The 15,368-nt window shown below is 41.4% G+C and overlaps 1 protein-coding gene across 1 annotated transcript in view; it reads left to right on the top strand.

The window, feature by feature from the left end:
• LOC149250304 (urea-proton symporter DUR3-like) overlaps nt 1-15,008 on the top strand; it is a 423,880-nt gene extending 408,872 nt beyond the window's left edge. Inside the window, exon 8 of the mRNA XM_089456425.1 lies at nt 13,383-15,008. Coding sequence (XP_089312551.1) covers nt 13,383-14,316 — 934 coding nt within the window. The 3' untranslated portion in view covers nt 14,317-15,008. The remainder of the gene's footprint in view (nt 1-13,382) is intronic.
• The last annotated feature ends 360 nt before the right edge of the window (nt 15,009-15,368 follow it).

Raw genomic sequence — 15,368 nt, 5'->3', positions numbered from 1 at the left:
CAAGACATTCCTAAGCCAACAGCATCAGATGCACAGAATCTGGCCAAATGGAAGAAGTGTGTGGCGAAGGCGAGGTGGATAATCCTTGAGGGAGTTCGAGACCACATTGTCTCGAGTCTCCATGGGAAGGAAACTCTGTATGTTATGTGGAAAGCATTGACGAACCTATTCTAGAACAATAGTGACCATAGGAAGTTGGCACTGAAAGACAAACTTCGAAAAATCAAGATGGAGAAAGGTGAGACCATTCCAAAATACTTGACCAAGTTCACTCACTGTCGTGATGAGCTTGGAAGTGTTGGAATAACCGTTGCCAAGGATGATATGGTGAACCTAGCTCTCCTAGGCCTTCCCAAGAGTTGGAATAACTATTAGGACTCTGTTAATGGGAGGGAGAAACTGCCAAATTGGGAACGACTGTGGTCAGATTTGATGCAGGAGGAGATCAGAAGGAACACCAGAGATGGTTCCTCATCAAAGACTGATGATGAGGAAAATTGTGCCTTAGCGAGTAAGGCAAGGAAAGGGAAAGGGAAGGTGTCCCATTCCAAATCAGATTCTTGCCATGGAGGTAAGAAGAAAGACATGACAAAAGTTAAGTGCTTTCATTGTCACAAGCTGGGCCATTTTGCTACAAATTGTCTGCTCAAGAAGTCCAAGAAGAAGTCCTCAGGAGGAGTGGTGGGTGAGGCTTTGGCCTCTCAATTCGAATTGGAATTTACTCTCATTGCATGCATGGTGTCATCAATGATGGGTAGTGTATGGTACCTTGACAGTGGAGCTTCATTCCACATGACTGGTGACAAGGAGTTGTTCAGTGACCTGGAGGAGAAGGATCTCCAGATGCATATCGAGATGGGTGACGACGAGAGGTATAGTGCTACTAGATTGGGCACGGTTACTTTTAAGAGGAAGAAAGGTGCTCCTCTAACCTTGAGGGATGTTATGTATGTGCCCGGGTTGAAGAAGAACTTAGTATCGGTCGCCATGCTTGAGGATAGAGGCTATGATGTGATTTTCTCGAAAGGAAAGGCGTTCCTTCGACACATAGCCACGGGTCAAGTAAAGAAGATAGGGATTCGAGTTAAGAATCTCTATAAGTTGGAGGTAGAGGATTGTGCTGCTTTGAGCATGAAAGTAGAGAAGGTGTAGAGCCGAGACATTGGCGAGTTGTGGCACAGGTGATTGGGTCACTTGCATCATGGGGCTTTGAAAATCATGCAGCAGATCTCTATTGGTCTTCCCAAAGGTATGCTAGAGCAAGTTGATACATGCAAGGGGTGTACTTTGGGAAAATACACCAAGGCTTCCTTTCACGACAGAGACAGTCGAGTAGAGGCGATTCTAGAGCAAGTCCATTCATATGTGTGTGGACCATTCTCGACAGCATCCACGACCAAACACAGGTATTATGTTATATTTGTTGACGACTTTTCTCATAAATGTTGGATATTTTTCATGCAGAAGAAGGATCAAACTTTCACAAAGTTTTGTGAATTTAAAGCATTGGTCAAGAAAGAGTCTGGAAAGAAGGTTAAAGCTCTGAGGAGTGATAATGGTGGTGAGTATGTCTCAAATGAGTTTAAGAACTTTTGTGCAACAGAAGGGATTAAACGGGAGTTGACGACACCCCATAACCCACAACATAATGGGGTGGTCGAGAGGAAGAACAGAAGCATTGTAGGGGCAGCATGAGCGACGTTGCATGATCAGGGACTACCACTATACTTGTGGGTTGAGGCATGTAACACAACGGTTTATTTGCAGAACCATAGTTCGCATCAGATACTTGGGATGAAGACACCGAAGGAGGCTTATTCCGGTAAGAGACCAGATTGTTGTCACTTCAAGATTTTTGGGTCATCGGGATATTGCCATGTGACCAAAGATGCACAGAAGAAGCTTGAACCAACAACAAAGTTGGGGATATTTGTGGGGTACACTGATACACCTCACACAACTATCGGGTGTACTTTTCGACCAACAAGATGACAGAGGTTTGCAAGGATGTCAGATTCCATGAGGAGAAGGCTACAAGAGTTTCCCTTGAGAGGGAGCTTGAGCTACATGCGTTTGAGGAGCTTTTAGCTCCTAAGGTTGAGGAGCCTCAGATTGATGTGGAGCATCCACATGCAGAGGATTCGGGAGTGGAGACAACCACTCAGGCAGAGACTTCCAGAGATGGGATAAAACACACCAAAGACGCTGACAGGATATTGCATGATGCACGAGAGAATGTGGGAGCACCCACATCTCAGCGCAAGCAGAGGAGTTCACCTGAGAGGTACATTGGATACATGGCTCTTATGAGCGGATGTGTTGAGACAGAGCCATCTTCCTTTGAGGAGGCAGTGCAACAACCGGTTTGGGTTGATGCCATGGTGGAGGAGTATGACTCCATAGTTTGTAACAGTGTTTGGGATGTGGTCCCGAGACCAGAGGACAAGTTAGTGGTGAGCTCCCGATGGATTTATAAGGTAAAGAAAGCTACATATGGTAGTGTGGAGAAGCATAAGGCCAGGTTTGTGGGCCATGGCTTCTCACAAGGAGAGGGGATTGACTATGATGAGACCTTCGCTCCTGTTGCAAGGCACTCATCGATCAAAGCTATATTGGCACTATCAACGCAGATGGGTTGGAAGATACATCAGATGGATGTAAAGATAGCCTTCCTTAATGACATGATTGAGGAAGAGGTGTACATAGAGCAACCTGAAGGTTTTGAGACCTTCGACCATGAGTTGCATGTGTGCCAGCTCAAGAGGGCATTGTATGGGCTGAAGCAATCACTGCTAGTTTTTGGTAGCATTGGAAATGCTCTAGCCTTGAAAATTGGTGGAAAGGCCAAGGCATATGAGTTCTAAAGAACACCAAAACCGTTTGGTGAAATTCCACCCGGATTGTATTTTATTAAAATAATTAATATTTTTAATGGGGTTCCTAAGTCTAAACATAGGAAAATTAAAATATTAATGGGTATTAATCAAAATATGGGTAAGAATGATCTAGAAGGCATATCAAGTCATGTTTTAGTCTTCGTCGTTGATTAGAGACTTAATCTCGTCCGTTGAAGTCTCAACAGGAAAAGTATAAGGAGGCTTGGGGTTCATTTAGAAACACACAAAGAGATTGAGGAAATTGATTTTCTGAGGTGAGAAGTTCTCAGGAGGAAAATTGATTGGGGAGATCTTGCAGCAGAGGGGTGGTGATAGTTCGAGAGTACTAGCAGAGAGGCGGAGAGAAGCTACTGGAGGCAGCGCAGCAGCTAAGAGGATTGACGCTGGGCTGATCTGGGCGCACACAGGCCTAACGCAGAGCCAAAAGACCCAACGCAGAAGCAGAAAACTACCCTCCACACAAAAAGCCAGAACTACCAGAACAGTCGGGAAAGCTGACGCAGTGGGCAGAAGTGGCAGCGCATGGCTGACGCAGAGCCTGAAACGCTGACGTAGGGCCAACGGAGAAGTAGCCGGGGTTAGCCAGTCTTGCTGTCGGATCAACGGAATCTGCCGAGTGAAGTGAGGTAAAACTCACTCAGATTTTTCCACCATTGTATTTTCTCTGTCACTGGATTGCCGGGAGGGCATCCAGCATTTGTATTCAGAACTACTGCTTAATAATAGAAAACCCTCAGAGTTGCTGCACTGGTTTTCCCTCATTGGGTTTTTCTGAGGACTATTTTGTCCAAAAAGAACTGTATCCTATGTATTTTGTTCTTTGCTTAGTTTTCTGTTTTATGAAATCAAATATTTAAAATAGTGTAGGCTGCAGAAGTAATTTGCTTCAGTGTTCAAAAGAATAACTTGATGAATGTAATTAAAATCAAGTAGGTGAAGTAGATTCAGATTTTCTACAGTAGGGGTTCCTTAAGGATTAGGAATTTTCACATGGTATCAGAGGATTGATTTTGAAACAGGAAGAGAAGATCTAGCGCTGAGAAGAGAGGCCAATAGCTACATTTGGCAAATATTCGAATCCCCTTGAAGGGATTACGCAGTCCCTGCTGGGAAGCAGAGCTTCCGAGGAAATCTCTCTCTAAGAGAGTCGACAGAGGTACGATTTCCAGCTCGTGAGTTTGTAGAGGCGGAGGGAGTGACACAGAGCCTTAGCGCAGTGCTTGAAGGACACATTTTTTGTCGGGGCAGAAATCCGTCAGAAAAAGAGCGAAAACACATAGAAGGGGAATTTCTACTCAGAGAATTTTTCTCGCCAAAAGTCCGAATTTTTCACTTGCCGTGCAGCAGACCAGTGCTAAGCAATGACTAAAGGAGTCAATTCGAAGTTGGGTGAGATGGCATCGCATGGGCTTAGAGATCAGGACAGGTTGGAAGGAGCTTCCAACTATGTCATAAGGAAGACCAGAATCTTAGCTATTATGGAGGAGTACGATCTCGAAGCCTACGTCAAGAGTGTGTTGGCTGTTCCTGCTAACAATGATCAAAGGAAGAAGTACAAGGCCGAGCAGGGGAAGGCAAAGAGGCTTATTCTTGATGGAGTTCGAGATCATGTGATCTCACACTTGCAAGGAAAAGATACAGCCCGAGAGATGTGGGAAGCCTTGTCTTCTCTATATGAAGGCTCTTCCGAACAACGGAAGATATACCTAGAACAGAAGTTGCAGCGGACATTGATGCAGAACAGAGAAGAAGTCAACTCCTATCTTCAACGTCTTCAGGACACCAGAGACCAGCTTGCTGCAGTGGGCTCCACTCCTCAGTCTACAACGATGGTAAGGATAGCCTTGAATGGAGTCTCAAATGAATGGCAAGTCTTTGTCCAAAGTATATTGGGCAGGGAAAGACTACCTTCATGGGAAGAGATGTGGGCAACCCTTCAACAGGAGGAATTAAGGAGGGACCTAGTTAAAGTCAACCTCAATGGCAGCAGGGGGAGTGGCACGAGGACCAAGGAGGAGGAGGAGAACGCATCTCTAGCATCAAAGGGGTAGCAGAAGCAGAAGTGAAAGGACATTTCGAAGGTGAAATGTTTTAGATGTGGCGAGATGGGCCACTTTGCATTCCCAATGTCCTTTGAGGCAAAAGGATAAGGACGAGAAACATGATCCTAAGGCTGCTCCAACAAATATTGATGAAGAGGAGTTTGCCATGAGTGCCCATGCATCTCCAGGAGGGAAATGGGGCGATATTGAGTTGTATTCAGAAGGACTACATGTGGGCAGGATCCTTGAGGAGTCGACCTCTTGGATCAATTCCTTGCTACGGGAGCCCGAGATTCAGCAGTAACGAGATGGACTTGGTGTCATATGATGCAGTGGATCGTTTGGAGAGACAGATGCAATAGCTTGAGACTAGGAGCTGATCAGCGTAGAGCAAGGTTGGCAACAGTGCAAAAGTCAGCAGCAGTGCAGAAGATTTAGAGAGTCAGAGACTAGAGCAGTCAAATTCCAACATTCATGGTATTATGCTGAACACAGTGAAGTTCAGTTAATTTTGGATGTTTTTTAGTTGCTTCTCTCAACAACTGAGTTGTGTTGCAGTGTTAGCAGTGGCAGTGCTAGCAGTATAGCAGATGCAACATTTGAGAGGGAGCTGTAGTACATATGCAGCAGTGGAAGTGGTAGTGTCATGGGCAGTAGTACAGTAGCAACAGTAGCACAATGTTGGTGGCAACAACAGTGCAGAAAGGAGGTGCTTCAAAAGCAGAGCAGCATGCAGTTGGACATTGTTGCTAGAGCACTTTTCTCGCTAATAGGGAGTGTTAGTTTTTGGTAGCATCGGAGGTGCTCTAGCCTTGTAAATTGGTGGAGAGACTAAGGCACATGAGTTTTAAAGAACCCAGAAACCGTTTGGTGAAATTCCACCCGGATTGTATTTTATTAAAATAATTAATATTTTTAATGGGGTTCCTAAGTCTAAACTTAGGAAAATTAAAATATTAATGGGTATTAATCAAACTATGGGTGAGAATGATCTAAAAGGTGGATCAAGTCATGTTTTAATCTTAGCCGTTGATTAGAGACTTAATCTCGACCATTGAGGTCTCAACAGGAAAAATATAAGAAGGAGGCTTGGGGTTCATTTAGAAACACAAAGAGATTGAGGAAATCGATTTTCTGATGTGAGAAGTTCTCAAAAGGAAAATCAAATGGGGAGATCTTTCAGCAGAGGGGTAGGGATGGTTTGGGAGTACTGACAGAGAGGTGGAGAGAAGCTATTGGAGGCAGTGCAGCAACTAAGAGGACTGACGTTGGGCCAATCTGGGCCCACGCAGGCCTGACACAGAAGCAGAAAGCTGCCCTCCATGCAGAACGTCAAAACAACTGAGAAAGCTAACGCAGTGGGCAGAAGTGGTAGCGCAGGGTTGACGTAGAGCCTGAAAGGCTGACGCAGGGCCTATGCAAGGCCAGCGCAGAAGTAGCCGGGGTTAACCAGTCTTGCGGTCGAATCAGCTGGAATCTGCCAGGTGAAGTGAGGTAAAACTCACTCAGACTTTTACGCCATTGTATTTTCTCTGTCACTAGATTGTCAGGAGGGCATCCAACATTTGTATTCAGAACTACTGCTTAATAATAGAAAACCCTCAGAGCTTCTGCACCAGTTTTCCCGCATTGGGTTTTTTTGGGGACTATTTTGTCCAAAAATAACTGTGTCCTATGTATCTTGTTCTTTACTCAGTTTTCTATTTCATGAAATCAAATATTTAAAGTAGTGTAGGCTGCAGAAGTAATTTGCTTCAATATTCAGAAGAATAACTTGATGAATGTAATTAAAACCAAGTAGGTGAAGTAGACTCAGATTTGTTGCAGTAGGGACTCCTTGAGGATTAGGAATTTTCACAAGCACCTCGTGCTTGGTACACCAGGATCGATAGCTACTTCACCGGGTTGGGCTTCACCAAGAGTGAAGCGGATGCGAACCTGTACCACATAGTGGTGGAAGGTAAATTGTTGATCATTGTGTTATATGTCGACGATTTGATTTTGACAGGTGATGATCAGCTGATCAAGTCTTGCAAGGAGGACCTTGCAAGAGAGTTTGAGATGAAGGACATGGGGCTCATGCATTACTTTCTGGGCATGGAAGTATGGCAGGGTGATGGGGAACTGTTTGTGTCTCAGGGAAAGTATGCCAACGAGATACTCAAGAGGTTTCACATGGAGAGCAGAAAACCCATGGAGACTCCTCTAGCAGGTAACTGGAGGAAAGAGGATGCTACTTTGAGGGAAGTAGTGGAAGCTACTGTTTACAGGCAGCTTGTGGGTTCACTCATGTATTTGGTGAACACACGACCGGATATGTGCTATGCAATTAACTAGCTTAGTCAAGCGATGGTTAGGCCTACCAAGTTGTATTGGAAGGTGGCAAAGCATGTGTTGAGATACCTCAAGGGCACTGCCCAGTATAGATTGTGGTGCAGACGGACAGAGGGAGTGAAGCTCCAAGGCTTCATCAATGTAGATTGGGCAGGGAGTCCATTCGACAGGAAGAGCACATCTTGAGGGATCTTTAGTATTGGGTCAGCAACAGTTTCTTGGTACAGCAGGAAACAGAGATTGGTTGCACTCAGTTCGGCAAAGGCAGACTACATGGCTGCAAGTCAAGTAGCATGTGAGGCCATCTGGATGAGGAAGATTCTGGTTGGTTTGTTTGGTCAACAAATGGATCCAACTATGATTTATTGCAATAATCAGAGTTGTATCAAACGCTCTGAAAATCCAGTTTTTCATGATCGGTCCAAGCATATTGATATCCGATATCATCATCTTCGCGAATGTGTATTGAGGCGGATTATGTTGTTGGAGTACATTCCCACATGTTGATTTCTGGTAGCATCGGATGTACTCTATGTCTCAAATTTTGCAGGGAGGCTTAGAAACATGCATTCTCCAATACCCATAAATCATTTTGGGAAATTCCACCTGGAGACAATTTTATTAAAATAATTAATTATTTTTAATAGGACCCTAAGTCTAAACTTAGGAACTTAAAAAAATTAATGGGTATTAATCTAAACTGTGGGTGAAACTTTTAGAAGAAGGCGGAGATCAAGTCAATATGATCCTCGCCATTGATTAGGATTTAATCTAGGTTGTTAAGTGATCAACGAGGGGATTATAAGAGGAGGCTTGATGGGCACTTGGAGAATACACCAGAGGCAGATACTCAGTTGCCCAAGTAAGATTGATTTTCTCACTGGTCGAAGTTCGGCAAGAGAAAATCGAATCAGAGGGAGAGTTGCAGGTGGAAAAGAGAGTGAGGGTAATCAACATCAGTCGGGAGTGCAAGGGAAGGAGATGCAGAGAAGAAGGGAGAGACAGCGCAGGAGCAACTTGACGCTGGGACTGCGTGGGGCAGTTTTGACGTTGGGACAACGTGGGAAAGTTGATGCTGGGACACAGTGAGACGCAAAGGGAAGAGGAGCACTTCTCTTGGATCAGAAACTTGTCAGGAAACGTCTGTAAATTTTCTCACAGAGAATCCTATTCTATTCTACTGGTTGTAACTTGTACATGAGATTTTTGCTGAAGAATAATAAAGAAACCCTCATCTGCTGCACTGATTTTCCCACATTGGGTTTTTCCAGGGACGATTGTCCAAAAACAACCGTGTCATTGTGATTGTATTTGTGCCAGTATTTTTCTTTGCATTTACTTTCCGCAGTATTTTAATTGTGAAGGCTGCAGTAGAATTTATTTCGATATTTGTCATAAGAACACTGTGAATAACTTATTTCTAAGTTAATAAGTAGAAGAAATAATATTAATCACTGCATTTGGATTTCTCTTTAGAAATTATCACACCACGGAGGAGCAAGATGTTGACATTTTGACAAAGGCATTGTCAAGATGTAAATTCGAGTTTCACAGAGACAGAATCGGTGTAGCTAATAACCTTTTCTTGTTGAGAGGGAGTGTTGAGAAATGGGAACAATAAATTCCAGTTTAATTTTTCCTTAAATTAAACTGTGAATTAAAATTGAATTCTATTCTCATAGCAACTTGTAAATACTTAATTAAGTTTAATTGATTTAATTAACTTAGGAATTTCGAGTTGGAAGTCTTTCTGTAGTTATGTATATGTTCTCCTTAAATTTTCAGGGTCCATGATGAGTTTATTTGAGTTGTAATTAGATAACTCAGTTTGACTGAGTTAAATTAGTGCTAACTATTTGTGGAACTAGTAGAGGTCTAGTAGTGAGTTGGTGCACTGGTGCACCCTCAGTGCTACTCCAGCTAACTGGAAATTCACTCAAGAGAAACTCATGCATGTCAGTTCAAAGGAAGACCTAGTTGAGATTAGAGTGCAGGGACAGTGTACTATCAGTTGTATAACTTTTCAAGTTGTACAAATGGTGCATGCAATCAGTTGAGGGCCTAAGATTGGAGTGCGCAATTATGGAAGAAGGATTTCCTAATTAAATAGAGGCTAATTCCTCTAGGAATTGTGCAAGGAAGTAGGGGCTTGGAGAGCAGTTTAATAGGCTAAGTGTTGGCCTGAGCTAGCTTGTGAGCAATGAGATAGATCATACTTGTGCAAGAATTGTTCTTGTGAGAACAAGCTTTGTATTATCACTCAGATTTCTGATTAATGCAATAGATAGTCGTGGTTTTGAGTAGTGGCTTTCCCCATAGAAACAATTGTGTTATGTGTCTTTGATTATCTTCCTCTTGTCGATTATTGTTTTCATTGATCTATTAGTTTCTGTAATATCCCATTTCAAAGATATTCTCCAAACCCCAGTAAACTCCAACCAAATACGTACAATGATATAATAACCAAGAAACTCAAAATGATAAAAATGACAGTGATGCAATATATAATAATATAAACGTGCAATATAAGTAGATACTCAAGAAATGCAGAGAGAAATGCTAAGCCATTTTAATATATTGAGCAATAGAATGAGTACAGGAGGTGATAAAAAATATGGCACCTCAACTTGCACAAGGCAAGTGAAGAAATACACTCAGAATAGCAAAGGAATGGCCTCTCTCAGAACTGCGTGGAAGCTGCTGGAGAACTGCCGTGCTGCTGCTGTTGCTGGAAATCAAATGAGGATTTGGGTTGTTCCCCTCCTCGGAAAATGCTAAAACTCTAGAATCAGACTCTACTCAAGAAACCCAGAAAAACCCAGAAAGCTTTCCTGGAATAGCTGACCCCCGAAAATCACCCCCTTGGGGTTCTGCGCAGTCCCTCAATGCTCTGCACTGCCACTGAATGAAACCCTCCAGAAATCTACCTGAAACCTCTGCCAAAACTCTCCAATATGCAAGGGCTGATCCCCTGCTCAATCTCCCAGCACAAATCCTACTGCAAACCCTCAATCCAAAACTCCTGCCAGAAAGAACTACATCATCCCTCTCAGTGTTGTGCAATCCTCCAAGGTGCTCAATCCTCTTGCCAAAATGCCGATGAAACTACTGCTGAAATGCTAATGGAAATACCTTGCCCGAGCAGGCACTCGAAGTCCCCCAAGGCTAAGGGTGAGATCTCCAAACGGAGACACTCAATGCACTAAACAGTGCTGCAGACTAGCTAAACAGCCAACGTGCTCTACGTCAAAGTGACTATCTCAAATGCTCATAACTGAATGCCAAAATGAGGAAGATCTTCTTTCCTTTATAGCCTTTGCCTCTCTCAATCCCAAGGCCCACCTTCTCCAACGTAATTCTTCTCTTGCCACGTGTTTCTTCCCTTCTGCGCAGTCCCTCCAAGTGTCTGCGTGGGCTCTATCTCTGCGTCCCCCTTTGGCCCCCTTGGCTCCCCTTTAGATCATAACGTTGTGCTACTAGGAAGTGACTTTTATTCTAAAGGTGAGTCATGTCCCCTTTTCCTCACCTTTTTATTCATAATAAACTATAGAAGGCAAAATAAGCAAAATCGAATATTCCAATTAGCCATGGCTAATTAGGAATATTACAGTTTCCATTGTTTAAAGAATAGAGTAGATTCTTGTCTTGTGTTTTAGTACATTACATGAGTTGTGTATCTACAGGAAAATCTATAGAGCAATCAACGGCCACGATGTAATCTCAATCGATGATTAAGATCATCTTGACCCCATCAAATGACTTTTCTAGAAGTCACTAGAGGAAATTCAATTTACCTCAATTAATCCTTATTAAATAAGTCATTTTCCAAAGTTAGGCTTAAGAAAATTAATAAATTAGCTAATTAATTCTAATTAAGGTAATTTTCCTTGGAAACTTTTTCTAGGTATTGGAAAAAATCAAACCACTGTGTTCCTTAGCCTCATAGACACCATCTGAGACTAGAACACCTGTCTGAGCTACATAAACTAACAATTGGGGACTGATTTTTTGAGCTAATTGGTGCACAAATCGCTGGGTTAAAAGAGGCCGAATCAGAAGCTGAATTGTTTCTTCTGGGCAAGCCAAAATTCTAGGTCATATTTCCTGGTTGAGTTCTCAATGGAAGGGCCGAGTTGGTTCCATATTTGGGCAAAAAAATTTCTGAAGTACAATGCCAGTTTTATCTCAAAATTTTAGGTAAATTCCTCCAAAGAATTTCTTCAATAAAATAGGGTTGTACTTGCAACATTTTTATTTCTGGGTTTGCATATTTTATTACATTGCTGGTATTTTCCATTTGTGAAATTTGTATGATTGTATGGAGTTTTGGGATAAAATTTTCATGCCACGAACTTTTGAATTAAAAACTCTTGATATTTTAGCAAAATAATAATAAGGGATATTACATTCTTGCCAATGTTCACTCATTTAAAAAAAAATTGTCATATTGCTTATCTTTCTTAAGTATTGACATCTCAAAGGCTGCTAAATAATAATTGTCATAGAAGCATTTAAAGATCAAACAAAGGCCTTGGATAACTAGGTCACAAACCAACTTTCTGGGAGTAGATCTGAGAAAATAATTTTATTATACGTAAACCAAAGTTGAAAAGCTTATGGAGAAATCAGCATATTTTTTCCAAGTTATCCTCGCAGCCAAGAAATTGGCCAAACAAAAAACCCAAATTTTTTTGAACATGTGAGAGGGTGCCAAAAGGGCATTAGAAAGAAATGAAAAAGAAAATGTCTTTGTTAGTGTTTGCCAGGTTTTTGTCAATTTTCTGCAGTGTTCAGTTTTTAAACCCCAACAAAGTTCCCTGACTGATTTTTTCAACATTGGTTTGTACATTTATGAAAACTACCCAGGATAACTATGTATCTAACTGCTTGCAATAAGAATATAAGTGTATTTCACATTGAGGTCTAGTGCTCACCCTGTAAACATCTAACTACACCAGAATGGTGCTACAGCTAGCTAGAGTAATTTAACTATAGACTTTTCCCTTTGAACGTAGAGTAAACGACTTACCCATAGACTTTTCTCTTTGGAAGTAGAGTCGAAAGATCAGTTCATCTTCCAATGTCCAATCTATTATAGACTTGATTGGTAGCCCAGCGATATCATTTATCATCCAAGGATTTGGACAGGTCTCTTAGTATTATCTTTAAATGTAAAAATCAAGTGTTTTTAACCCCATTTATAAGCGCCATTTGTCTTGAGATAAGCACAATTCCTCTACCTCTTTGTTTACAACTTGCTTCTTCTGGCTTATTACCTCTGCAGTAGGTCAAAAGAGAGACTCAAGTCCAGCTCAAAATTGTGGAGTGACTAGAGATTGTCTCGTATTTGGCCTAAGTTGAGAGCATAATCATATTTGTGGAACTCGTCGCTGGCCTTATAGGTCTATACCAAACAGATTAGGTGTCCTCCACAATGACAGATGACTTGTTTCATTGGACCTGATAGTAATATTTGGGAACTTAGTACAATTTCCATGCCAGGGACTACTCGATTTCCTCTGACACTGCATCAAATGCTCGTATGACTATAGCCACTTCTTTAAGTTATGGTATTCAATGAAGATGGATGGTTTATGTAGTTGTCTCTTGATAGGATCTCTAGAAGTGCAGTTCTATGGAGCTTTCTCGATATATTTTCACTTGCATTTTTATGTCTTTCTTAGCATGGGGATGCCTTAGGCATTCCGTTGGGATATTGTACATGTATTTGTGAGTCTCATGGACTTCTTTTTGGTCTGTACACAAGATGATTATTGAGAATTCTAAAAGAAAACTTCATGTCACACGTCAAGCAAGTATATTAGGATTGAACATGAAAGGCTGCTTGGCCCTCTGCATGGATGTGTGAGAGAAAGAGACAGACCATGAAATGAAATTAAGTGAAACTTATTATCGTCCTTGGAAGACCTGAACAGGATCTATTGGACATCATCAAATACGGAGTACAAGATTTATATAGCTCCATATAGATTTATAAGATATGCCATATGTGAATGCAAAATATATCTCTTAAATTACATTGTAAATGAATAAATTGAATTACCTATTACTTACATATCGATGAATTAATAACTGATTATGTCTGCAGGGCTGTGACATCTGCCGGTTCCTCAGAACTTATAGCAGTGTCTTCACTTTGTACTTATGACGTCTACCGTACCTATATCAATCCCAGTGCCAATGGAAAGCAAATTCTGAAAGTTTCTCGGGCAATGGTCCTCGTCTTTGGATGTTTTATGGGAGTCCTAGCAGTGGCACTGAACAAGGCTGGCATTTCGCTTGGATGGATGTATTTAGCCACGGGAGTGCTGATTGGTTCCGCGGTAATGCCCGTAGCTTTTCTGCTTCTGTGGAAGAAAGCGAATGCAGTAGGAGCCATAGCGGGGACAATTGTTGGATGTGTGGTAGGAATAATCACATGGCTCTCTGTGACAAAAGCGGAATATGGGCGGGTTAACCTTGACACGACAGGAAAGAATGCACCCATGCTTGCAGGAAACCTCGTATCAATACTAGCAGGGGGACTAATTCATGCTGCCTGTAGTCTTGTATGGCCCCAAAATTACGACTGGGAGACAACCAAGTCCATTGCCATGGTTGAGAAGGACAAAATAGACCTACCGACAGAGGAATTCAATGAGGAAAAGCTGAACAGAGCCAAAACATGGATCATCAAGTGGGGTATTGGAATTACCATTGTCATTGTCATTCTCTGGCCAGTGCTTTCACTTCCAGCAAGGGTGTTCAGCAGTGGATATTTCACATTTTGGGCAGTCATCTCCATTGCTTGGGGCACTATTGGATCATTGATTATCATAATCCTACCATTAATTGAAAGCAGGGAAACCATTCAGCGCGTTATTGTGGGCATGTTTACAAATGACAGTGTGGCAGAAAGGCTTGAAGAAATCAATTCCAGGCTGCGTGCAATAATGTCGACAATGCCAGAAGCTGAACGTCTGTATTTGCTAGAAAAGGAAAGAGCCAAGAAAGAAGAAGCGGTCCATGTAAACGATGTGTGAAGATTGGTGGTTGTACCATACACAATAAGCTACATTTGGCCTTATATATGCATATTTACAATAGCTAGATCGAGCTTGTATGTCGTGTCTTCCTTTGAATTTGTGATTAAAACCCAATCCTTTTCAGCTACAGATTTCAAAAGCTCAAAACAATTCGAGACATGCCATGGCCAGAGCATTAGGGGGTCATATCCAGCTGGACAAATACAATTTGGTTCTTTGTGGGTACAACAGATTAGACAGCAATTGGGGATCCAGAACAACAGAACAACATTAAACCAATGAGACCACCCATATATTCATCAGACCTACATTGTTTATGTACGACGCAGTAGTTTGTTTCGTTTCACTACCGATGGAACTCTTTGTTAGTTTGGGTAGGGTTTAGTCTGAGCCAGCGCGTACAGGTTTAAACTTTATGGAAGTACAGGGTTAAATTTCATGGAGAGGGATTGAGTATGGTTTAATGGAGAGGGGTTGGGTATCGAAGTCACTTAGTTTTAACTTTCAAATTTAAAATTTTATAGAGGTTCAATATGAAAGTTATTTTGGAGAATTAAAATTTCCAAAAGGCATCTACTTCACACAATCTGTTCTTATATCCAATAAATGGGCTAGCCCCGGCTTAAGCTCAGCCTGATGGTTAAAGCCTCGTCGTTACAAAATATTATCTATATCTGATTACAAAACCTACTTTCTTGAATGCTATATAGTACAAAACATTATCTATATCTGATTACAAAACCTGCGTTCTTGAATGCTATCTTATGGAAAATTGATTTAATATTGTTTTTATAAATAGTCTACCAAATAGTTTTGTAGATATGTTCAAATTGATTTTTAAAATGAATAAATAAAATAAAATATATATTCTTGATTTAATATTGTTTTTATAAATAGTCTACCAAATAGTTTTGTAGATATGTTCAAATTGATTTTTAAAATGAATAAATAAAATAAAATATATATTGATCCGAATGCACTTGATTATGTGAGATGAATAATTAATTCAACACATTATCTTTCACTTATGCACACCCATAATATTAAGT

This window comes from Pinus tabuliformis, chromosome 7 (genome assembly GCF_031772625.1).
Source record: "Pinus tabuliformis cultivar Carrire ecotype Pingquan chromosome 7, CPIR1, whole genome shotgun sequence".
Lineage (NCBI taxonomy): Eukaryota > Viridiplantae > Streptophyta > Pinopsida > Pinales > Pinaceae > Pinus > Pinus tabuliformis.
This window is presented reverse-complemented; position numbering and strand designations above follow the sequence as displayed.